Source organism: Oryx dammah, unplaced genomic scaffold, assembly GCF_014754425.2.
Source record: "Oryx dammah isolate SB20612 unplaced genomic scaffold, SCBI_Odam_1.1 HiC_scaffold_27, whole genome shotgun sequence".
NCBI classification, from domain to species: domain Eukaryota; kingdom Metazoa; phylum Chordata; class Mammalia; order Artiodactyla; family Bovidae; genus Oryx; species Oryx dammah.
In genome coordinates, this window is record NW_024070211.1 from 64522054 (window position 1) to 64548392 (window position 26339).

The window sequence follows — 26339 nt, forward strand, 5'->3', positions numbered from 1 at the left end:
GTATTCTTAAATGCTAGAGCTGGGAGCTAATCTATGAATAGTTTTCATAACAATATTTTAAAGTTTCTTACTGTTTAGTCCATGATACTAGGTTGGTAGTTTCATATAAGCCATATAATGTATCTATTAAATTTAATGTATTATTCCAAGAATTTATACAAAAACTAGAAAGCCCTAAATAAAAAAAAGTACTCCACCTTTTACCATGGCCCCTGATACACACATTCCTAAACTGACCATCCGTTGGTGTTGCTCCAATCCTTAGTATCATGCAAACCAAGGGCAATTTTCCAAATCAAATTTGCACAAAATCCAAGGGAGAAAAGCAGAGTAATACAGTTTTCAAGCTAAGCTCTAGTAAGGTCAATACTGCTTTCCTAAATTTTGTTTTTCAGCCTTTCAATGACTTTCTCCAGGAGTCAAAAGTCTGGGATTCAACATTTTGTGAGAAAAACTTGAAAACAAAACAAAACAAATTTAGGCCTTCCATTGAAAGCTCTCTTTGGGACTTCCCTGGTGATCCAGTGGTTAAGAATCCACCTTCCAATGTAGGGGACATGGGCTCAATCCCTGGTCCAGGAACTAAGACCACACACACCTCAGGGCGACTAAGCCCATGCACCATGACTGCTGAAGCCTGAAAACCTGCAGCTTGTGCTCTGCAACGAGAGAAGCCCATGCACCACTAGAGGGGACCCCAGGAGACTTTCAGGTGAACTTGTCTATAGCGCTCCAACCAACTGGTCAACCGAATCAGTGGGTCAACCAAAACCTAATGGGTTTCTCCCATTATGGTGGTACTCTGCATATCACAACTAGAGGGGACCCCAGGAGACTTTCAGGTGAGCTTGTCTATAGCGCTCCAACCAACTGGTCAACCGAATCAGCTTGATGCTAGGAGGGTCAGGTGATGCCACATGGAGAGGATAACTAGCTAATCGACTGGATTTGCGCCAGATTTCAGCCAGTTATTCAGTATGAGATAGACACTGCCGGGGAAACTGCAGAGTAAGATGATTTAAGATGAATCTTTCTAGAGTCATGGAAACAGGAAGATGTAACATTTCAGTACCTCTCATTAGCATGCTTTCATTTACTTATGTGTGCAGGAAGAGTAGCACTGTATCTGATCCACAACACTCTCTAAGATTAGAAACAAAGTGATGGCTGGGGTTACCCAGTTATAGAGCAGTTTCAACATCTGCAGGCGAAAGACAGCTGAAAGGCCTCTGCATCCCATGGTTGGATGTTGGAAAGAAACTAGAATGCTACTTTTTGTTATTTACAGAAGCTGTCAAAACACAGTTCACCAGATTTTAAACCACCATGGCTGTTTATAGGTAGTTGGCAAATGTCCATGTGGGATTTTATCTCAGCAAGGAAAATTTACAACTATCAAATCAAGCCCATGAGAACATAGTTGATGAATAGATACAAGTCTGTCTCCTGACCTTTTGGAAAGTGACTGAGGTGCCACCCAATCCTCAGAAAGGCTAGACCCAGACCACACCTGCTTCTCCCTAGAAGCAACCTCAAAGAGAGCAAACTTAGGATATTAAATGAAAATTCTACAACTTCTGGCAATTTGGTCTAAATTGGTTATATATATATATAAAGAGAACATATATTCTTCTGAATCTTCCCTCTGCTAAATTTATATTTTCCCATCACCTTTGTCCTTCCCCATAATGTGCAGTATTTTTTTTTCTTTAGCTATAGAAAGAATTGCTTTACTCTGACATTTAAACACATAAACGTCATTGGAATACAGGCTCCTCTGTCCATGGAATTCTCCAGGCAAGAATACTGGAGTGGGTAGCCATTCCTTTCTCTAGGAAATCTTCCTGACCCACGAATTGAACCCAGGTGCCCCACACTGCAGGCAGATTCTCCACTATCTGAGCCAGGGGAGCCTTATATATAAAGTAGACAACTAATACGGACCTACCTACAGCACAGGAAACTACTCAGTACTCTGTAACGGCCCACATGGGAAAAGAACCTGAAAGTGGATATATGTACACATACGACTGATTCACTTCACTGCACACCTGAAACTAGCACAATGAGGTAAATCAACCATATTCCAACACATTTTTAAAATAAAAATAAATAAATAAACATATAAATGACATTGGGACCCTCAGACATTGCTGATAAGAATGAAAATGGTGCGGTCATTTGAAAAATAGTGTGGCAGCTTCTCAAAATGTTAACACGGAGTTACTATTACAGCCTAGCAATTCTGTTCCCAGGTATGTGGCCAACAGAAATGAAAACACTTATCTGCATAAAAACAAATACATGTTTATAGCAGCACTGTTCAAAGTAGCCAAAAAGTGGAAACAACTCAATGTCCATCAACTGATGAACCGATAATAAAATATGGTTTATCCATATAGTAGAATATCATTTGGCACTAAAAAGGAATGAAGTACTGATGCGTGCTACAAGCTGGATGCAAACTGAAAATATTATGCTAAGTAAAGAAGTCAGTCACCAAGAACCATAGACATACAATTCCATTTTTAGGGAATGTCCAGAATAAGCACATGTATGGAGACACAAAGTAAATTAGAGTTTACTTAAGGCTGTGAAGTTTGAGGGAGAAATGAGAAGGTGGAAGGTTCTTTTCGGGCAATAAAAATAGCCTAGAATTGTGGTGATGGTTGATACATGCTAAAAACCCTGAATTGTATGTTGTAAATTAGTACATTTTATGATATGCAAATTCTATCTCAATAAAACTTTAAAAAAATATATACACCAAGAGAGGGTGGGGAAGATACATTAGGAATTTGGGGGTAAGAGATATACACTACTATATATAAAATAGATAAATGACAAAGATCTACCATATAGCACAGGGAACTATACTCAGTATTTTATAATAACCCATATGGGGAAAGAATATATAAATATATATATACATATAACTGAATCACTTTCCTGTACACCTGAAACTAACATAACAATGTAAATCAACTATAATCCAATAAAAAAGAAAACAATTTAAAATACACACACACACACACACACACACACACACACACACACAGATATAAACATGCCAAGAGAAAGAAGCTCTTAGCCCTAGAACCTACAGCTACACCCTGACTCCTCCCTGCCTGCCCCACCCTGGCCCCTCTCCCCAGCTTGTACAGAGTTCCTCACAGGTTGTTTCGGGGGCTTCACACAACCCCTCTGACATCAGCTCAGTCCCTGAGCCTTGGAAACCCACCTTCAGCTTGGCCTCCAGCCTCCCCACCCCGAGCCTCTCATAGCAATTTCTCTGTAAGTTGTCCCCCTTTGTTGAAGTGTGAGCCAAACTGTCTGGTCTCATCTGCGCATCATTGAGGCAAAAATCTCCTTGGTGACGACAATGATGATGGCTGTCAACTTTCAGAGCCACGCAGCTATCACCAAGCAGAGCCTGGATGGGAATCCAGACCCTGCACGGTGCTGTCTCCTTTTCAGTTTCGTCATTGAGGGTCCTCACAGGCCAGGCAGGTAACACTGAGCGGAAAGGCTGGCCTGCGAGGCAGCAGGGAGAGGTGGGGCCTGTGGCGCCTGGCAGAGGCACGGCCCTCTGAAGGGGCAGTGTCCATGCCGTCCCTGCTGAGCTGACTTCGATCAGATAGGAATCTGTGCCTGGTACTTCTGGAGCTTCCTTTTTTCAAAACAAAAACAAAAACGTGGAAATCTAAATTTCATGTGAAATCTTCTGATTTTTCAATGCTGACAACTAACTGAAATTTTTAAAATTTATTTTAAAGAAGTATAGTTGAGACGGCTGCTGCACCATTCTTTCCTCCATAAAAAAAAAAAAAGTATAGTTGATTTACTATGTTGTGCTAATTTCTGCTCTACAGCAAAATGATTCAGTTAAACATGAAAGTTTTTGTTGCTTATCCATTCCCTATAAATAGTTTGCATCTGCTAACCCCAAACTCCTAGTCCATCCCTCTCCCATCCTCCTCCCCCTTGGCAACCATAAGCCTGAAATGTTTACAAAAAAATAAATCATGTGAACCCCCACTATGTGGACTAAACGGAGCAGGTCAGCAGTTTAATAAAATCAGAAGCACAAATTCGGAACGGGCAGATGGATGACACACTGAGGCATAAACCATTTGTGCCAGACAAGATAGGATTGTTGGAGGGACATACCCCACTCTCTGCAGCAAGCTGATCCTCAGAAAACCACCCTAGGCTTTAGCTCTTCACAAGGAGCTAAGAAGGGAGAGACTGAGTTTGAGGGGCTGAGAAGGGAGAGGGCTAAGAAGGAGCCGGAGGTATAGGTGCCAGAAGCCCGTGCCCATCCTGTGAGACACATTAACAGGTGGTCGGTTCGGCCGGAGGAGGTGCTGGCTCTCTGGGTGTGGAGCGGGGCTACTGGGTGAGGTTGGCCGCAGAGGCAGCATCTGCATGGGCGTCATTTCTGGCCCCAGAGCGGGGCCTCACAAGCAGTCCCCAGAGAAGCGATGGAGCAGAGCTGGGGGAATTTGTATTCACTCAGGGGTGGGGGCTGAGGGCTGAGGCAGGGAAACAGGAGGAGCTGAGCTGCAAATTGGGGCTTCCCAGGTGGCTTGGTGGTAGGAAATCCACCTCCCAATGCAGGAGCCACAGGGGACATGGGTTCAATCCCTGGGTTGGGAAGATCCCCCTGGAGGAGGAAGTGGCAACACACTTCAGTATTCTCGCCTGGAGAATCCCATGGACAGAGGAGCCTGGTGCGTTACAGTCCATGGGGTCACAGAGTCAGACACCACTGAGTGACTGAGAACATGTGACTGCAAATTGGCCTAGAGGGCAGGCGGTGGCCTGGTGGGCTCCCTGGTGAGAGGTGAGACTGGAGGTCACAGGTGAGGGATCACTGCTTCTTACTCACCGAGCAATGGCTGCAGCAAGTATTAATGTTTTATCACAGATCACGTTGAGCCAAGCACCCATGCTGCAGCTGCCTTTCAAACCAGAAGTGTGTGTACTCTGCGTTATAACTTCTCCTTCCTTTAGCCAAAATGCCTCGTCCAACTTTTTTTCTCCAACTAATCACATCCTGGGATCCACTGTATTAACATAAATCCAGTATTGCATGTCTTGCACATAACTTTTCTAAAGAACCTTAATTTATGAACTATATGTATCAGAATAGTGTACATAGCCATGTAATGTAAAAAAGAAAAATTTGCGTAATTAATGCCACCAACTATCCAAGTCCTATAGCAACTAGAACAATAAGTGAACCATGAACAGTGCAAGGTCACACTGAAGAGCCCCTCTGTCCCCAGGAAGGAGCACCAGGAGTAGCCAGCCCTATACTCTCCATCGTGACACCACCCATCAGGAGGTAATCACCCCGCCAGGCAGCAACTCACATTACCTCAACCTCGCACGGAATCCGCATCATCACTCCAGAGAAGGGCAATTCCAGAGCCAGATAAAGCCGGACAGAGCTGACAAGCGGGTGTATGACCCAAGGGTGTCTGCTTGCTGTGCCTTGTGGTGATGCTACAGCTCCTCTCCTTCACCAGCTGGAACTCCCAGTGCCAGACTCCTGGGGGTGCTGTGGCTGAGGACTCTTCCCTTGACCTTCTCCAGAGAAGTACCTTCAGCTGAGGGGCTGGGCACCCTCACCCCTGCTCTGCACTCCTTTATGGGTTCTGTCTTAATAAATCGTGGGCAATGAATCCTTATTTCCTCTTCTAAGGAACCCAAGGCCCCACTGCTACATTTAAATATTTGCAATCAGTGCCTGTGAAAGTGTTGCACTCAGTATGTCAGAAAATTTGGAAAATTCAGCAGTGGCCACAAGACTGGAAAAGGTCAGTTTTCATTCCAGTCCTAAATAAGGGCAATGCCAAAGAATGTTCAAACTACTGTAATATTCTGTTAATTTCACATGCTAGCAAGGTAATGCTCAAAATTCTTCAAGCTAGACTTCAGCAGTATGTGAACCAAGACCTTTCAGAGGTACAAGGTGGGTTTAGAAAGGCAGAGGAACCAGAGACCAAATTGCCAACATCCGCTGGATCACAGAAAGAGCAAGGGAATCCCAGAGAAACATCTACCTTTGTTTCATTGACTATGCAAAACCTTTGACTGATGGAATACAACAAACTATGGAAAACTCTTAAAGAGATGGGAATACCAGACCAACTTATGTGTTTCCTGAGAAACCTGTATGCAGATCAAGGAGCAACAGTTAGAACTGGACATGGAAGAAGGGACGGGCTCAAAACTGGAAAAGGAGTACGTCAAGGTTACATATTGTCACCCTGCTTGTTTAACTTATATGCAGAGTACATCATGCGAAATGCCAGGCTGGATGAATCACAAGCTGGACTCAAGACTGCTGGGAGAAACATCAACAACATCAGATATGCAGAGTACCACCCTAATGGGAGAAATCGAAGAGGAACTAAAGGACCTTTTGATGAGGGTGAAAGAGGAGACTGAAAAATCTGGTTTAAGGCTCAACATTTGAAAAATGAAGATCATGGCATCTGGTCCCATCACTTCATGGCAAATAGATGGGGAAAAAGTGGAAACAGTGAAAGAGTTTATTTTCTTGGGCTCCAAAATCACTATGGATGGTGACTGCAGCCCTGAAATTAAAAGATGCTTGCTCCTTGGGAAAAAGGCTATGACAAACCTAGACAGCACATTAAAAAGCAGAGATATCACTTTGACGACAAAGGTCCGTCTAGTCAAGGCTATGGTTTTTCCAGCAGTCATGTATGGATGTGAGAGTTGGACCATAAAGAAGGCTGAGTGCTGAAGAACTGATGCCTTCAAACTGTGGTGCTGGAGAAGACTTTGGAGAATCCCTTGGGCAGCAAAGAGATCAAACTGGTCAATCCTAAAGGAAATCAACCCTGAATATTCATTAGAAGGACTGATGCTGAAGCTGAAGCTGCAATACTTGGGCCACCTGATGCGAAGATACAACTCATTAGAAAAACCCTGATGCTGGGAAAGATGGAGAGAAAGAGAAGGGGGCGACTGAGGATGAGATGGTTGGATGGCATTACCAACTCAATGGACGTGGTCTGAGCAAACTCCGGGAGACAGTGAAAGGCTGTGGGGTCACAGAGAGTCAGACACAACTGAGCGACAGAACAAGACCACAGGACAAGCAGTGCCTGATTGTGAGGTGTACCAGGGCCCCTCCTGTCTTGTGCCTGGTTGTGCACAGCAGTGCTGGCCATGCCTCCTCTGGTTCCCGCACAGGCCACTCAGGTGAAGCTTCTGTCAGGTAGACGAGACTGTGCGTTTCTCTGCTTCCATGTTCACTGGCGGCATCATTAAAATCCGTGCCCCCCAGCACGGCCTCTGAGGCCTTTCTTTCTCAGCCCTCTCCCTGCTTCCCCTGCCCCAGGCTAATGAATGTTCCCGACAGGCCCAAATCTGCTGAGCCTTCCACACCTCTGACTCTGCCCAAGCCTCTGTGCTACCTAAAACACCCCTCTTTCCTCCTGCTCTGCTCCCTTCTGTTGGCTGATTCGAAAGCTCAGGGCAAGCACGTTCTCCTCTGAGAAGTCTCGTCTGAGCTTCCCTATCCCACCTGCCACCAACTCACTTCACACTGAGCTGGGTTAGGGGTGCTTCCTCAGAACACACCAAGTTAGAAATTAGAATCATCCATTTAACAAACAGCTCATACAACTCAACAACAACAAAACAAACAACCCAGGACTTCCCTGGTGGTCTAGTAATTAAGAATCTGCCCGCCAATGCCAAGGGACACAGGTGAGATCCCTGGTCCAGGATGATCCCACATACCTTGGAGCAACTAAGCCTGTGCACCACAACTAGAGAAAGCCCACACACAGCAGCAAAGACCCGGCGCAGTCAAAAATTTATATTAAAAAAGATCAATACCCCAAGGATTAGAATACCCCACGCCTTTAAAACAAACAAACTGAAAAACAGGGAGAAGACCTAAACAGATATTTCTGCAAAGAAGACATACGGATGGCCAATAGGCACATGAAAAGATGCTCATCATTGCTAATTATTAGAGAAATGCAAATTAAAACTACAGTGAAGTGCCACCTCATTGTCAGAAAGGCCATCATTACAATATCTACAAACAATAAGTACTGGAGAGAGTGTGAAGAAAAGGGAATCTTCCTGCACTGTTGGTGGGAATGTAAGTTGCTGTAGCCATTGTGGAAAACAGTATGGAGATTCCTTAAAAAACTAAAAATAGAGCTGTCATGCTGCTGCTGCTGTGTCACTTCAGTTGTGTCTGACTCTGTGCGACCCCAGAGATGGCAGCCCACTAGGCTCCCTCGTCCCTGGGATTCTCCAGGCAAGAACACTGGAGTGGGTTGCCATTTCCTTCTCCAATGCGTGAAAGTGAAAATGAAGTCGCTCAGTCATGTCCGACCCTCAGCGACCCCATGGACTGCAGCCATCCAGGCTCCTCTGTCCATGGGATTTTCCAGGCAAGAGTACTGGAGTGGGGTGCCATTGCCTTCTCCAGAGCTGTCGTATGACCCAGCAATCCCACTTCTGGACATACATCCAGACAAAATTATAATTCAAAAAGATACATGCACCCCTACGTTCATAGCAGCAGTAGCCAAAACATGGAAAGAACCTAAACATCCATCAACAGAGGAAGGAATACAGAAGATGTGGTGCATAAACACAATGGAATATTACTCAGCCTTAAAAGAATGAAATAATGCCATTTGCAGCAACATGGATGGACCTAGAGGCTATCATACTGAGTAAGTCAGAAGGAGAGAGACCAGTCTCATATTTCACTTCTTTGTGTAAGCTGGGGCTTCCCAGGTGGTGCTAATGGTAAAAAAGCTGCCTGCCAATGCAGGAGACATGAGAGACACAGATCTGATCCCTGGGTTGGGAAGACCCTTTGGAGGAGGGTACGGCAACCCCCTCCAGTATTCTTACCTGGGGAATCCAATGGACAGAGAAGCCTGGCAGAGGTGAACGAGACTGAAGTGACTTAGCATGCACACACACATATAAAACACGACACACATGAACTTATCTGCAAAACAGAAACAGATTCAGAAACCTAAAGAACAGCTTGTGGCTGCTGAGGGGGAGGGGTTTGAGAGAGGGATGAATTGGGAGCTTGGGATTAGCAGATGCAAACTGTTGTATACAGAATGGATAAACAAAAAGGTCCTACTGTATAGCACAGGGAATCATATTAAATACCCTGTGATAAACCAGAGTGGAAAAGAACATGAAAAAGTATGTGTGTATATGTATGCAAGAGTTCGTGCTAAGTCGCTCAGCCATGTCCGACTCTTTGCTACCCACCAGACTGTAGCCTGCCAGGCTCCTCTGTCCAAGGGATTCTCTAGGAAAGAACACTGAAGTGGGGTGCTGTGCCCTCCTCCGTGTATGTGTATATATATACATCTGAATCACTGCTATGCAGCAGAAGTTAACACAGCATTATAACACAGCTATACTTCAATAAAATAAAGAATTCTTTATTTTAACAGTTTCGACACATACATGGGCACCCCTGCGTAGACCACTTAGTGCTGAGGAGGGGTCAGTGAAGACAGGGTGGATGAGGGGAAGGAAGAAGTGCCGGGAAAGAGTTCTGGCTGAGCATTTTGGGGGAAAATAGAGACAAGAAGAGCCGGGGCCAAGAATATACATCACCCAAAATGTAAAGGTCTGATAACACCCACCATGGGCAATGACGCAGGAGAAAAGGGAGTGTGTGCGATGGGCACACCCATATGCGAGAACAATTTGGCATTAAAAGGTGACACTGAAGCTATGTGGGCTGGCAATTACACCTCTAGGTGCACAATGTAGAAAACTCTGGAACACACACCCCAGACCATGCACAAGGATATACAACAGCGGTGCAAGTCACAGCAAAAAAAAAAAAAAAAAGTAGTGGCAATAATCCATAGGTCTGTTAGCAGTGAGAAGATTTTTAACATTGCCATAAACACACACAGCAGTGAACTACGACGGCTCTGGGTTAACATGGTTAGACCACAAGAACACAATGTTGGATCAAAAAAGCAAGTTACAGAAGAACTGATGCAGAGTATGATTTCATGTATATAAAGATCAGGGACTTCCCCGGTGGTCCAGTGGCTAAGACTCTGTGCTCCCATTGCAGGGGGTCTGGGTTTGATCCCCGGTCAGGGAACTAGATCCCATATGCCACAAGGAAGATCAAAGATCCTGTATGCCACAATAAAGACGCAGCATGGAGACCCACTCCAGTACTCTTGCCTGGAAAATCCCATGGGTGGAGGAGCCTGATAGGCTATAGTCCATGGGGTCGCTAAGAGTCGGACACAACTAAGTGACTTCACTTTCACTCTTCACTTTCATGCATTGGAGAAGGAAATGGCAACCCACTCTAGTGTTCTTGCCTGGAGAATCCCAGGGACAGAGGAGCCTGGTGGGCTGCCGTCTATGGGGTTGCACAGAGTTGGACACGACTGAAGCGACTTAGCAGCAGCACAGCCAAAAAGAAAAAAGATCCAAACACTGGCAGAGCTAGACCATGTGTTATTTAGGGGTGCCCATGTATGTGTTGAAACTATTAAAATAAAGAAAAAAATGATTGCCACAAAATTCAGAACAGTGGTTATAAAGTTACTGGTAGTGCTTTATGTCTTAATGTCTTAAAATCAATTTTCAATGCATTATCATTCTTTAAACTGTGCATATTATTACATATTCTTCTGTATGTGCTATTTATTGATACTTCTTAAAGAGTTGTTTTCAAAAAATAAGTAAAGAGAGATGGTGAGTCAAAAGCCCATGGGAAGCCTCTGGGCAGGGGGCAGGGTCTCACATCAGCTGAACCAAGGCAACTGTTACAGATCTAAATGGTGAGTTTCACTCAAAGGCCCTGAAGCTCATACACCCTTGTCACCTCCTCCCACCACCAAAAAGCCTCAGTTGCCGCCTCTCTTCCTCTGCTCCTGGGTCTTTAGCAACTTGTATCCCCCTGCTCAGTGCCGCCTATAGGCCCTTGAACATGCTCTGAGCCCCCACACACAGGCAGAAGCCCACAGTCTTTGCTTACTCTCTGTCCTTAGATCAAGAGGCCTCTAGGGACTTCCCTGGTGGTCCAGTGGCTGGGACTCCTCACTCCCAGTGCAGGGAGCCCAGGTTCAATCCTCAGTAGGGGAGCTAGATTCCACATGCATGATGCTACTAGGAGTTCACAGGTCTCATCTAAAGATCCTGCGTGCTGCAGCAAAGACTGAAGATCCCACGTGCCACAACTAAGACTAGGTGCAGCCAAAAGAGAAAGAGGCGTCTAGCGTCTGCTGGCTACGGGCTGGATTCATCACCTGCAAGGCATGATCCACGCTCTGCTGCCAGCGTGCTTTTGTGCACCCTGTGCCCCTGCCTGGACGCCATCCTCACAGTCTACCCCACAGTGTCCTCTGAGGGTAACTGGATGCCCCCCTTTATGCGGGGGGACTTTTCCCATTCCCCCAGTCAGTTCTGTACTCCCTCTTCTGGACCCACACAGAACCCCTCATGTGCCCTGATGGCAACACTTAGCAAGTGGTGTAATTTCTTAATGACATGGTTCTGTCCCCATTAGACTTTTAGATCTTCAGAATGAGAGCTTTTGTCTATTGGTCTTTTTACATAGGTGATACTCAAAACATCACCCAAGTGGGACTTCACCGGCAGTACACAGCCAGCATGGATACAAAGCTGGAGCTAGGTCCTGCAGGTCCCCCGGTGCCCAGACTGCTAGGTACTAACAACTCGGTTACTGCATCATTGGAGGTGAGGGGTGGCAGAAGCGGGGCCAGGCAGATGAGCTGGGGGGACAGGGACAGGACAGTGTATATTTCTCAACCAGTACAAAATAGTTCTACATTTAACAAACTTTAATAACTGGGGTGGCCATTATATCTCAATGTCTAACTGCTCAACATTCATCTTCTTTATGTCCCTAGAGACACACGGCACTGTGCCTGGTAGTAGGTATTCAATAAATATTTACTGGAAAAACAAGAAACATCTTAAAGTATACCTGAGTCATCAACTATTTTCCCAGCAAGGAGAAAGGACTTGAGATTTGGCTTCCATTGCGACCGTCTAGTGTCTTAGCCTTCTCTGCCACCAATCTATCTAAAAACAGGTTAAATCTCTGGGCATGAGATGCATGCTGGTCCAACAGCATTCAATCCAGTCCCGAGACTTCTATGTGAATACTCCCAGCCTCACAGCCCCTCCAACCACCCCTGTTTGGACCTTCTGGCAGCTGTCTTGCCCCATGCAGGGGAGCCTGTTGAGAAAGAAGCCTGCACAGGGCAGCAAAACCAAGACATGGAAAGGGTCAGGTTTCTCCAGCCTTTGTCAAAACTCTAGACCCAGCCATGCCTGAAGATCCACCTTGTTCCTTCCAGGTTGATGACCTAATACACTCCTTTCCTGCTTACGATATTTTGACTTGACTGGGTTTGTTTGTTTCCTTTTTTTTTTAATTTTGGCTTTTTGGTTTTTGAGGGGTTTTTTTTGTCTTTGCAACTACAAGTCCAGTCTAATTCAGTTAGGAGGAAAACTGTCCATTAGGTAAACTAGAAATCTAAGTTTTTACATATGAGAGTCTCTCTTTTCACATCCCATGACACTTTGGTAATTCATTTTGATAACTTACCTTTCACCAAGTAGAACATTTGATAGATTTATAAATGAGGGAAAGTCCAGTGTGTTCACGACAGGATAGGCATGAATGGGAATAAGCAAAGTCTCATCTCCCTAAAATTAACAAGAAGAAAGTCAAGTTAACCATGCTTGAGACTATAATTTTCTTTTTTTTAATTTAAATTTATTTATTTTAATTGGAGGCTAATTACTTTACAATCTTGTATTGGTTTTGCCATACATCAACATGAGTCTGCCACAGGTGTACACGTGTTCCCAATCCTGAACCCCCCTTCCCCTGCCCATATCATCCCTCTGGGTCATCCCAGTGCACCAGCCCCAAGCATCCTGTATCCTGCATCGAGCCTGGACTGGTGATTCATTTCTTATATGATATTATAAGAGACTATAATTTTCAAAGATGAATTTGTAGATCCTTTAGTTCTTGACCTGTTTTCTACCATTAAAAAATATTTCCAGAAAAAAAAGGAAAACATTTCCTTAAAAAAAAAACCTGAGTGCTTAAATATAACATTTGAAATATTGACTTTTCTTAGTTATAAACAAAGTAGAGAAAATTTTAAGTATATTTCATTGAAATTACATTCAATATTATTCAGGAAAGCTAAAGATAATCATATAATGACTTCATGTAGAGATGAAGACAGTAATCTGTTTCTATTTCAGAATATTATAGAGAAAACAGTCTTGCATGGCCTGAGATAAAGAAAAACCAGCACAGAATCAGCTGATCCAGACAGCACTGAACAGCCAACGCGGGACCAGCCAGAGGCACAGAGCCCTGCTTCTAGACCTGCCCAGCGCATGACCTCGAGTAAGACTTCTGACCTCCCCACAGCTCATGTCTTCCTTTGCTTTCAACTGGGGATAATTCCACCTTTCTTCAAAGGTATTTTTGAGAATGAAAGCAGATGATGGCCTTCAAAAGTTTAAAGAGCCATAGAAACAGGAGGCACTGCTACCATTGCTGCCTAGTGGCAGGACACCTGCCCTGGTGTGCTATACAGTGCCGTTACGAGGGACTTTTGTTCTTGGTACAGAATATTCTTTCTGAAAGCAATATTCTGGTCTCATCTTTAGTTTCCTCTCCCCCTTTAAAAGCTGAAATTTGTTTATTGCTAAAGCATACTCTTCCACTTTAGTTTTGCAAAGTTAAATTTCGTCACCCTTGAGGCTTCTCAACTTGTAAGGGCCAGGCATGAAAGTCAGAGCAGGGGGCAGGAGGTGGGGGGAGTGCCAGTTTTGAGGGAGGGGCTGACACCATGTGGATCTGGGGTCTGGGGGCCAAGGATGAATTAGATGACTTGGAAGAGGCTCACAGAGCACAGCCTCTGGGGTAGGGCCACACAGGCCCCCTTCTCCCTGCAGACCCCCAGGGCTGCCTCGGAGGACATTAGCCATTAGGCCTGCTGCTGCTGCTGCTGCTAAGTTGCTGTAGTCCTGTCTGACTCTGTGTGATCCCATAGACAGCAGCCACCAGGCTCCCCCGTCCCTGGGATTCTCCAGGCAAGAACACTGGAGTGAGTTGCCATTTCCTTCTCCAATGCATGAAAGTGAAAAGTGAAAGTGAAGTCGCTCAGTCGTGTCTGGCTCTTAGTGACCCCATGGACTGCAGCCCACCAGGCTGCTCCGTCCATAGGATTTTCCAGGCAAAGTACTGGAGTGGGGTGCCATTGCCTTCTCCGAGCCACTAGTCCTAGGTGTTCATAATCGCAGCTCAGGGTTGTTGCTATTTTTCTCACCTAGCACTTAAAAGAGGATATTTAAGTTATTTGAAAAGCGTTCAGTAACTCCCAGGACCACAAGAAAAATTAGGTTTTTAGGCCAGGAAAGGTGAGAACAAGCAGTGTCTCTGGCTCAGGCCCAGTGCTCAGCAACCTGAGGCTTTCCCAGCTGGGACCCACATCGCTGGACAAGGACCCTCCAGCCACTCGGGTCGCTGCCTAAGTCACTGGGCTGAGAAACTTTATACTTGTAATTCCATCTCTTTCGTCTGCTCTTGAAGATATAAGTTGTGACACCATCCCACTCCCCCCAAATTTAATTTTAAGGAACTTACCTTACAGTGAACGCGAATGCAATCATAATAGTATCGCCACTCATCTGGAGAAAATGTAATGGTGATCCTGAGAGACAAGCCAGGGACAAGGCGGTGCTCCTGGAAGACAAGGGGGCTCTTGTCGGGAGACCCCAGAGACCACAGGGGCAGGACCACAGGGACAACACAGTACATACTGTCCCGGACAGACCCACCACATGGAAAGCCACATCCAAAAATGAACATCAAGGGAGAGCAGGTCACCCAGTGACACTTACCTTTTTCACATACTTGATCTGAAAGTATTTTGTTTGCGGGGGTAAAATATGAACATGTATGTCTTCATTGCAAATATTGACCAGATGCTGGAGAGAAAAAGAAGCATTCACATGAACACACTGCTTTATCTATCTGCATAGATATTTATACCTCACCTGTTCCTAAAGGGAGGTGGAGATACGGTATGCTTTTATTTTTATTGTTTAAATTTTAAAAAAAATTTTACATTGAAATAGTTGATTTATAATGTTCTATCAGTTTCACATGTACAACAAAGTTATTGAGTTACACATATACCCATTCTTTTTCAGACTTCTTTTCCATTTAAGTTATTACAGAACATTGAGAAGCATTTCCTGTGCTCTACAGTAAGTCTCTGTTGATTATATATTTTATAGGAGTGTATATATGTCAATCTCAAACTCCTAATTTATCCCTTCCCCTCAACCTTTCCCCTTTGATAACCGTACAAATTTGTTTTCAGAGTCTGTTTCTGTTTTGTAAATAAGTTCATTTGTATCATTTTTTAAGATTCCATATATAAATGATATCATATGGTATTTGTCTCTCTATCCGTCTTACTTCACTTAGTATGATACTCTCTAAGTTCATCCATGTTGCCGCAAATGGCATTATTTCATTATTACTCTAGGATGTCAGTCCAAAAAGATCTTGCTGGGACTTATGTCAAAGAATGTTCTGCCTATGTTTTCCTCTAAGAGTTTTTATACTATCCAGTCTTACAGTTAGATCTGTAATCCATTATGAGTGTATTTTTTGCATATGGTATATGTTCTACTTTCATTCTTTTCATTGTAGCTCTCCAGTTTTCCTAGCACCACTTACTGAAGAGACTGTCTTTTCCTCCATTGTGTATTCTTGCCTCTTCTGTCATAGATTAATTGACCATAAGTGTGTAGGTTTATTTCTGGGCTTTCTCTCCTGTTTCACTGATTTGTGTGTCTGTTTTAGTGTCAGTACTATACTGCTCGGATTCCTGTAGCTTTGTAGTTTAGTTGAAGTCAGGAAACCTGATTTTTCCCATTCTGTTTTTCCTTTCTCAAGATTGTTTTGGCTATGGTGCACTTTTTTTTGGTTTGTTTGTTTATTTTGTTTCCTTTAAAAAAATTTTTTTTCTTGTGTTTTTCTTTCTTTTCTTTTCTTTTTTTTTCAATATGGTGCACTTTTAAACTTTTTAAGTGATTCAAAATCTGTCATATACCACTTAAAGAATCATGAAATAGATACAACAAATACCATTGAAAGAATAATGAAATATGCCCATGTGAATCAGCCCAGCCTAAGACTTTTCCAGAGCCGCAACCCCAGGTGCCCCTCTGTGTGACCTGGCACACTCCCCTCTTCCCATCCTGACCAGTCACTTGTGTACCTTTTTGTTGAACTCAACTTACTCCTGTGATCCAGCTAAGCTAAGAAGCCAGTCACCTGCTCACCCTCAGTTTCTCTAATTACATGCCACTTGTCCTGGGGACCTGGTAACAGGCAGTCAAAAAATCAGGAAAAGGAGTGTGGAGAGGACAGCCCTCAATCCATCCCTGGGGCTAATAAAACAGAACACAAAGTCAGGAGTTCTCTCCTGGAGTCAGGAGCAGGCCCTCCTTTGAGACAGAACAATATGCTTGGTAAGTTAAGTGGGTGTCTGAGTAGAGATGTTTTTCCTTTCTCTGCATGAAAGGGGAGCAAGGACTCTGGGTTCTGGGATCTGGCCTTCACCTGGGCAACAGGACAGTTAAGAGGCCCTTGGTTTTCAATGTCCAGACCAGAGGCTGGGTGTGCACACTCAAATTTATTGAGTCTCTAAGTTAGACTTAAGATATAATCTCTTGATGAGATGACATCAAGGCTTGCATCGGTTAAAAGTTCTCATTGGTCATCTGTGAATATTCTTAAAGCGACTCCATTGGCATATTTTTTTGGACTATAGCTGATTTACAATACTGTGTTAGTTTCAAGTGTCAAATTCAAGTTTCAGATTCTTTTCCAGTATAGGTTATTACAAGATACTAAATATAGTTCCCTATGCTATACAGTAAGTGCTGTTGTTTATCTGTTTTATATATAATAGTGTCTGTCTGTTAATCCCAAACTCCTAATTTATCTCTCGCCTCTTTCCCCTTTGGTAAGTATAAGTTTGTTTTCTTGGTCTGTGAATCTGTTTCTGTTTTGTAAATAAGCTCATGTGTAGTATTTTTTTTATTCCACATATAAGTGATATCATATAATATCTGTGTTTCTCTGTTTGACTTACTTCACTTAGTATGACAATCTCTGGTCCGTCTATGTTGCAGCAAACTATTCATCAATAGATGACTGGATAAAGAAAGTGTGGTATATACAATGGAATATTACTTAGCCATAAAAAGAATGATATATTGCCATGTGTAGCAACATGGCATATCTTTTTAATACAGGAGAAACCTGGGGGAAAAAAAAAGCTGCCAAGATCTCTCTTGACCTCCAAGGAGCCTGGCACACAGGAGTCTTGGTGAAGGTGTGGGCTCTGGAGTCTCCTCACCCCAAGAGTGGTCCTTCCAGGAGACTCTAGGTACATACAGGGACATTTCAATGCCCAAACTTCATTTCCTACCTTTTTTTATTTTTATAGTTTGTCAGCAGGTCAGTTTGATTTCTTGTCAAAAAAATATATGCTTTCAGGACTAAAATGGCATTCTTGCCTTTTCATTTATAACTAACACTGAGGGGAAAATAATCATCACTGAAAGGTGAAAAAAAGGACTTCCTCTGTGGTATAGTGAATAAGAATCTGCCTGTCAGCGCAGGGGACGGAGTCCAATTTCCTGGTCCAAGAAGATCCTCCATGCTGTGGAGCAACTAAGCCTGTGTGCTGCAACTGCTGAGCCCATGCACCTAGGGCCCGCAAGCTGCGACCACTGAGCCTGTGCGCTGCAAGTGCTGAGCCCACGCACCTAGAGCCCACAAGCCGTAACTACTGAGCCTGTGCGCTGCAAGTGCTGAGCCCACGCACCTAGACCCCGCAAGCCGCTACTACTGAGCCTGTGCACTGCAACTGCTGAGCCCACGCACCTAGGGCCCGCAAGCCGCGACTACTGAGCCTGTGCGCTGCAAGTGCTGAGCCCACACACCTAAGGCCCGCAAGCCACAACTACTGAGCCTGTGCGCTGCAACTGCTGAGCCCTCGCACCTAGAGCCCACAAGCCACGACTACTGAGCCTGTGTGCTGCAAGTTCTGAGCCCACGCACCTAGGGCCCGCAAGCCGTGACCACTGAGCCCTGGTGCCTGGAGCCTGTGCTCCACAACAGGAGAAGCCACGGCAATGAGAAGCCTGAGCAAAGCAACTACAGAGTAGCACCTGCTCTCCATAACTAGAGAAAGCCCATACATAGCAACAGAGATCCGGCACAACCAAAAATAAAACAAATAAAGCTTTCAAAAAGGAAAAGGGCAATAACGGTGTCTTCTTAGGCCCATATTGACTCTAAGGTGAAACTCAGTCCTTGCTTCAGTGTTTCAGAATGGGCCCCCATGACAAACAAACAAGGAACCAGCAACCAGATACCAGGAGTCACAGGTTGAAGAGCTTTTACTCCAGGGTCAGAGGGACTTTGCGAAGACTGCTCACAGCTCCCCCATGCACACACTGCCCCTCACAGTCTCCCTTCCATTCCCTCCACAGGGCAGAGTAAACCCAGCCTCCAGTGAAGCGCTGGCTTTGGTGGGTAGGGTCTATAATCTTCAGCCCCAAGCACTTACAGTCTTTTCTAAACACATTTCAGCCTCCTAAGTTGGGGTCCTTTTAATCCTTCTCCTCAGGGACACAGCTTCTCAGAGGTAAATACCTAACCACAGGCATCTGGGGGCAAAACACAAGCAGCTCTGTAAGTTCTTTAAAGTGTTTGAGACAGGCTGGGATCTGGGACTTGGGAATCTTTGCTCTAGTGCTTGAACCTGGACAAATGTCTCCTTGAGCAACAAAATACAAAGAAACTATAAGGAACAACAACAAAAAACTGTGAGTATGTGTTCAGTTCAGTTCAGTTCAGTCGTTCGGTTGTGTTTGACTCTTTGCGACCCCATGGACTGCAGAATGCCAGGCTTCCCTGTCCATCACCAACTCCCGAAACTTGCGAGCATGTGAAGCTTGGGAGAATGTGTAGCTGGGTCAAACTATGTATAAAAAGATACAAAACAATAAAAAAAAAAAAAAAGCCCCAAACCCGACTGCCACTTCTGAAGTGCAGTCCTACGTGCTAAGTCACTTCAGTCATGTCCGACTCTCTGGGACCCCATGGACTGTAGCCCACCAGGCTCTTCTGTCCATGGGATTCTCCAGGCAAGAATACTGGAGTGGGTTGCCATGCCCTTCTCCAGGGGATTGAATTCACATCACTTTATGTCTCTCGCATTGGCAGGTGGGTTCTTTACCACTAGTGCCACCTGGGAAGCCCCTGACCACTTCTGAAGAATCAAGAGCAAAAGCAGGCTCTGAGCACATCCCTGCACACATCCCACCAAGAGGGTGAGCAGACCACCCAAGCCGTCCTTCAGGCCCGATCCTCTAGATTCTCCCCTACCCTCACCCCCATATAAGGAACCAGCATGCCCCTCTGAGGGGAAGAGCGAGCAGGGGAACCAGTTGTTTGTCTTCGCTCCCCTCTGCTGCAGCATGCATGCTTGCATGCTCAGTTGTGTCCAACTCTTTTGTGACCCCATGGACTGTAGCCCACCAGACTCCTCCGTCCGTGGGATTTTCCAGGCAAGAATACTGGAGTGGGTAGCCATTCTCTTCTGTAGGGGATCTTCCCAATCAAGGGATGGAACCCTGATGCAGCAGGAGCCCCCGTAAAGCCTTGCCCATGGACTCAGATTGATAATGCATTTTACTTTAAAATTTTGCTCAATAATGCATTGCTCCAAAATGGGAGAGTAAAACTGATGCTCCAGAAAGATATATTATGTTTACACTGTAGCTTCAGGTCTTGACCCTCACACACTGACTTGAAGCCATTGAGATATGTGGCCCTAGTTTGAGAAGCAAGATCCTGGGGCAGAGAGGTCTCTGAAGGCTGCAACAGGGAGTTGAAAACTAATACAATTATTTTAGAAAGCTGGAAAGGACTGTTACTCTACATAAGATAAGGCTGTGTATGCTGACAACTTTGTTTTGGGCTGGCCACAGTAACACTGATTGTCTCATGGGAAAATTGATTAATTATTTACTTAATAAATAAAGTTTCCCAGAAAAAATCTTTCCTCAGAGGGAAAGAGAACTTAAGAGGTCTTGGTCTGGAGAAAACTGGGAACCATTATTTCAACTTTTAAAGTAAATCAAAACATTGATTTCGACATGAATCTAAGTAAAAGGTTTTAAAGCCTTTGACCAGATCTGGATCAATCTCAAATGTTAATGAACAATTTATTGTGGTTTTAAACACACATTCAATCATTCCATTCTTGGGCAATTTGTACCGTTTCCTGTAACAAAACCAAGATAATGTGCAGGGTTGAATTTACCCCCTTGTTTGACAAGAATCTCAAGGTAACTGCCTTAGGCTTCTGCTTAACTTTGCTGATAGAAATAGGAGGCTGGGTCTCCCAGAATGTTATTAAGACGAAATAATTTTGTACTTTTATCTGTTTGTTTTAATGTCTGATAGAAGCAGCATGATTATTCAGACTTTACCTTGTATTTACTTGGGAACTAGTGAGACTCTGCCAAGTCACTCTCTTCCAATAAAGTGAGTTCAGTGTCTTGACAAGTGTTTACTGAGTACGTTCTATGTGATAGGTATTGTGTTGTACATAAGACAGAGATGGATGCTCTTCAGCAGAATGAAGCTTTTACCCCCTCCCCAAACCCTAGGATCCAGGTAAAGCAGACTGTACGCTGGACACCAAACATGCCACATGCTTGCCCCCCGAGCCTCTGTATCTCCCTCTACTCCCCAAGTGCCTGCTCCCCACTTCTCACTTTGCTTGGGCTATCCCAGATGGCTTCTCCAACATAAATCTTTGATGCAATGTGACCAGTAAGCTCATGAAAAGATGCTTAACATCATCAGTCATTAAGGAAATGCAAATAGAACAACAGTGAGCGGTGAACTCAGAAAGACCTAGCCACACCCCAACACTGGAACATGTGAATGTGACTTTATTTGGGAAAACAGTGATTGCAGGTGCTATTAAGTTAAGGACCTTGAGACAAGATCGTCCTGGATTAGCCGGTTGGTCCTTCAGTCCAATGACAAGTTTCCTTTTAGAGAGAGAAGAGAAGACAAGGGGAGTCAGAGGAGAGCCAGGCGAAGATGGAGGCCAGGGTTTAGGGTCAATAAGCCTCAAGGCAAAGAGCACCTGGCGCCATCACATCCGGGGAGAAGCGAGGAAAGAGTTCCCCTAGAACCCGTGAAAGGAGCCGGGCCCGGCTGACACCTTGATTTTAGACTCTAGCCTCCAGAATGCGATTCTGGTTTTCTAAGCTCCTAAATTTGTGGTAATTTGTAAGGCAGCCACAGAAAATTAACATACCATATAACCTAATTCCACTTCTTAATACACATCCAAGAGAAATGAAAATATATGCATACAAAAACATATACACAAAGGTCCATGATGATATTATTCCTAATAGCCCCAAAGATAAAATCCAAATGTCCATCAACTTATGAAACAGGGAAAATGTGAATGGTGTGAAGGTTCCTTTAAAAAACTAAGAGTAGAGCTACCATATGATCCTGCAATTTCATTCCTGTGAATATACCCAGAGAAAACCATAATTCAAAAGATGCATGTACCCAATGTTCACAGCAGCACTATCTACAATAGAGAAGCTCTATACAGTCAGCAAAAACAAGACTGGGAGCTGACTGTGGCTCAGATCGTGAATTCCTTATTGCCACATTCAGACTTAAATTGAAGAAAGTAGGGAAAACCTCTAGGCCATTCAGGTATGACCTAAATCAAATCCCTTATGATTATACAGTGGATGTAACAAACAGATTCAAGGGATTTCATCTGATACACAGAGTGCCTGAAGAACTATGGATGGAGGTTCATGACACTGTATAGAAGGCGGTGATCAAAACCATCCCCAAGAAAAAGAAATGAAAAAAGGCAAAATGGGTGCCTGAGAAGGCCTTACAAATAGCTGAGAAAAGAAGAGAAGTGAAAGGCAAAGGAGAAAAGGAAAGATATATTCATCTGAACGCAGAGTTTCAAAGAATAGCAAGGAGAGGTAAGATAGCCTTTCTAAGAGATCAATGCAAAGAAATAGAGGAAAACAACAGAATGGGAAAGACTAGAGATCTCTTCAAAAAAATTAGAGGTACCAAGGGAACACTTCATGCAAAGACTGGCACAATAAAGGAGAGAAATGCTATGGATCTAACAGAAGCACAAGATATTAAGAAGAGGTGGCAAAAACACAAGAAGAACTATACAAAAAAGATCTTAATGACCCAGATAACCATGATGGTGTGATCACTCTCCTATCTCAGAGCCAGACATCCTGGAATGCAAAGTCAAGTTGGCCTTAGAAAGCATCACAGTGAACAAAGCTCGTGGAGGTGATAGAATTTCAGCTGAGCTATTTCAAATCCTAAAAGATGACGCTATTTAAGTACTGCACTCAATATACCAGCAAATTTGGAAAACTCAGCAGTGGCCAGAGGACTGAAAGAAGTCAGTTTTCATTCCAATCCCAAAGAAAGGCAATGCCAAAGAATGTTCAAACTACCACCCAACTGGACTCATCACACATGCTAGCACAGAGAAGGCAATGGCACCCACTCCAGTACTCTTGCCTGGAAAATCCCATGGATGGAGGAGCCTGGTGGGCTGCAGTCCATGGGGTCACTAAGAGTCGGACACGACTGAGCGACTTCACTTTCACTTTTCACTTTCATGCATTGGAGAAGGAAATGGCAACCCACTCCAGTGTTCTTGCCTGGAGAATCCCAGGGACGAGGGAGCCTGGTGGGCTGCTGTCTATGGGGTCACACAGAGTTGGCCACGACTGAAGTGACTTAGCAGCAGCAGCAGCAGCAGCAGCAGCAGCACATGCTAGCAAAGTAATGCTCAAAATTCTCTAAGCCAGGCTTCAACAGTACATGAACCAGGAACTTCCAGATGTTCAAGCTGGATTTAGAAAAGGCAGAGGAAGCAGAGATCAAATTGCCAACATCTGTTGAAGCATAGAAATTTAGATCATAGCAAGAAATTTGGATCAAAGAAAGAGAATTCCAGAAAAACATCTACTTCTGCTTTACTGACTACACTAAAGCCTTTGACTATGTGGATTACAACAAACTGGAATATCCTTCAAGAGATGAGAATACCAGACCACCTTACCTATCTCCTGAGAAATCTGTATGCAGCTCAAGAAGCATCAGTTAGAACTGGACATGGAACAACAGACTGGTTCCAAATTGGGAAAGGAGTACATCAAGGCTGTATATTGTCACCCTGCTTATTTAACTTACATGGAGACTACATCATGCGAAATGCCAGGCTGGATGAAGCACAAGCTGGAATCAAGATTTCTGGGAGAAGTACCAATAACCTCATATATGCAGATGACACCACCATTATGGCAGAAAGCAAAGAAGAACTAGAGAGCCTCTTGATGACAGTGAAAGAGGAGAGTGAAAAGCTGGCTTAAAACTCAGCATTCAAACAACAAAGATCATGGCATCTGATTCCATCACTTCATGACAAATAGATGGGGAAACATTGGAAACATTGAGAGACTTTATTTTCTTGGGCTTCAAAATCACTGCAGATGGTGACTGCAGCCATGAAATTAAAGGACGCTTGCTCCTTGGAAGAAAAGCTATGACCAATCTAGAGAGCATATTAAAGAGCAGAGACATTACTTTGCCGACAAAAGTCCATCTAGCCAAAACTATGGATTTTCCAGTAGTCATGTATGGATATGAGAGTTGGACCATTAAAGAAGGCTGAGTGCCAAAGAATTGTGCTTTTAAACTGTGGTGTTGGAGAAGACTCTTGAGAGTCCCTTAGAATGCAAGGAAATCAAACCAGTCAATCCTAAAGGAAATCAGTCCTGAATATTCACTGGAAGGACTGATGCTGAAGCTGAAGCTCCAATACTTCGTCCACCTGATGCAAAGATCTGACTCACTAGAAAAGACCCTGATGCTGGGAAAGACTGAAGGCAGGAGGAGGTGACAACAGAGGATGAGATGGTTGGATGGCATCACCGACTCCACGGACATGAGTTTGACAAAGCCCCAGAAGATGGTGAAGGACAGGGAAGCCTGGCGTGCTGCTGTCCATGGGGTCGCAGAGTCGGACATGACGAGTGACTGAACAACAACAAAGGCCATGGAAGTAATCTGTCTATTGACAGAGGACTGGATGAAGATGTGGGAGTATTTCTCAGTTCATGTAAAAAAGCATAATGCCAAGTAAAAGATAGCATTGTGAAGTAATGCCATTTGCAGCAACATAGATGGACCTAGAAATCATCATACTGAGTGAAGAAAGCCAGACAAAGAAAGACAGTTACTGGGTTGGTCATAAGTTCATCCGAGTTCTTCCATAATGTATTCTGAAACATTCAAGCGAACTTTTTGGCCAACTCAGTATCATATGATATCATTTTAATGTGGAATCTAAAATATGACACAAGTGAACTTATTTACAAAACAGAAATAGACTCACAGACACAGAACAGACTCATGTTCACCAAAGAGAAAAAGCAGGGAGGGAAAAATTAAACATTTGGGATTAAAAGATACACTCCACTGTGTATGACATAGATAACCAACATGGACCTACTGTATAGCACAGGGGAGTACACTCAGTATCTTGTAATAACCTATAATGGAAGAGAATGTAACTGAAGAATATACATCTTTATATTAACATATAAAAATATACACATATAGTCGAATCACTTTGCTGTACATTTGAAAATAATATAGCATTTTAAATCATTTATATGTCAATAAAAATTAAAAAAAAATTTTAAGTGATATAACCATACAACAGAACATTATTTGCCCAAAAAGGAATGAAGTACCTATTCATGCTACAAATTCAACGAGCCTGGGAAACATGCTGAATGAAAGAAGCCAGTTGCGAAAGACCACATATTGTGTGATTCTATTTATGTGAAATGTTCAGAAGAGGCAAATCTATAACAATAGAATGAGGATCTGGCTGCTTAGGGTGGAGGCTGGGTGAGTAAAGGAATGAGGAGAGTGAAGAGGGTTGGGAACAGGCAGTTAATTGTTCACTCATTGCAAATTATTTTAGATTATTTTAGATCCATTCTGTCATCATCTAGGGACTTTCCTGGTGGCCCAGTGGTAAAGAACCTGCCCGCCAACGCAGGAGATGTGGGTTTGATCCCTGGGTTAAGTATTTCCCCTGGAGAAAGAAATGGCTACCCGCTCCAGTATTCTTGCCTGGAAATTCCCGTGGATTCCTCCTGTGGAGGAGCCTGGTGGGCTACTGTCCATGGGGTCCCAAGAGTTGAACATGACTAAACAACCACCAGCAACTAGATAGCAAACCTAATAACCAGGAAATGCAAGCTCCAAAATGAATGATTAACCTTGGTCTTTGATGCTGTGTTCTAAGAAATGTGTCCTTGCAGACTGAGGGGTAAAGTTCCTAATCACAGTTTTAAATCCTGACCCTTTTCCTAAGAGGAAGTCCTCAGCCCCTAACAGCTTCCTCTGCTGATCCCTTCTCTCTCCTCCTCTTCAGTGTGTGAGGACTCAAGGAAGCTGCATTGTCTCTTGGCTGGGGCCTTGCTTTCTGACAGTTTTACCATCTGTCAGTTTCCTGCAGCGAGTCTCCCACTCAGAGAATGAGTCTAATACGATAGTCGGAATTCTGTCTTGAAATGATCCACTTTAAGACACAGTTTCGGGGGCTGGGATAAATAAGGCATTTGGGATTAACATATACTCATTACTATATATGAAACAGATAATCAAAAAGACCTCCTGTATAGCACAGGGAGCTGTACTCAATATTCTGTAATAACCATATAGGAAAAGAATCTGAAAAAGAATGCATTGTATCTAAATGCAGAGTCTTATAGTGGGAGGGTACATCACACACAAGCCGGAGTCTCAGGGCCTGTGTGAGGCACCCCACATCCATCAACCCCACTCCAACACATGCCCAGAGGCTGGCCTGGCTCAGTCCCTAGACCAGCTGGAGTAGTTCTAACATCCTATTCAGTGTGACTTTGGGGGATCACAGTGGGGGTCACCGAGACTATGGAGCAGGTTTAAATGGTCAGGTCCCTGTTAGTGGTGGGTTAGGAGTCCTGTGGTCAACCGAGCCCTCCCCAGTTGGGATATCTCAATCAAAAAAGGGGACCCA

General features: G+C 44.0%; 1 protein-coding gene across 2 annotated transcripts in view; it reads right to left on the reverse strand.

Moving 5' to 3' along the window:
• Positions 1-26339, reverse strand: part of CFAP221 (cilia and flagella associated protein 221) — a 122629-nt gene that overhangs the window by 89365 nt on the left and 6925 nt on the right. For both annotated transcript variants that reach the window (XM_040228966.1, XM_040228967.1), the window contains exons 4-6: positions 14977-15063; positions 14720-14818; positions 12653-12753 (exon numbers count right to left, since the gene is read on the reverse strand). In XM_040228966.1, coding sequence (XP_040084900.1) covers positions 12653-12753; positions 14720-14818; positions 14977-15063 — 287 coding nt within the window. The remainder of the gene's footprint in view (positions 1-12652; positions 12754-14719; positions 14819-14976; positions 15064-26339) is intronic.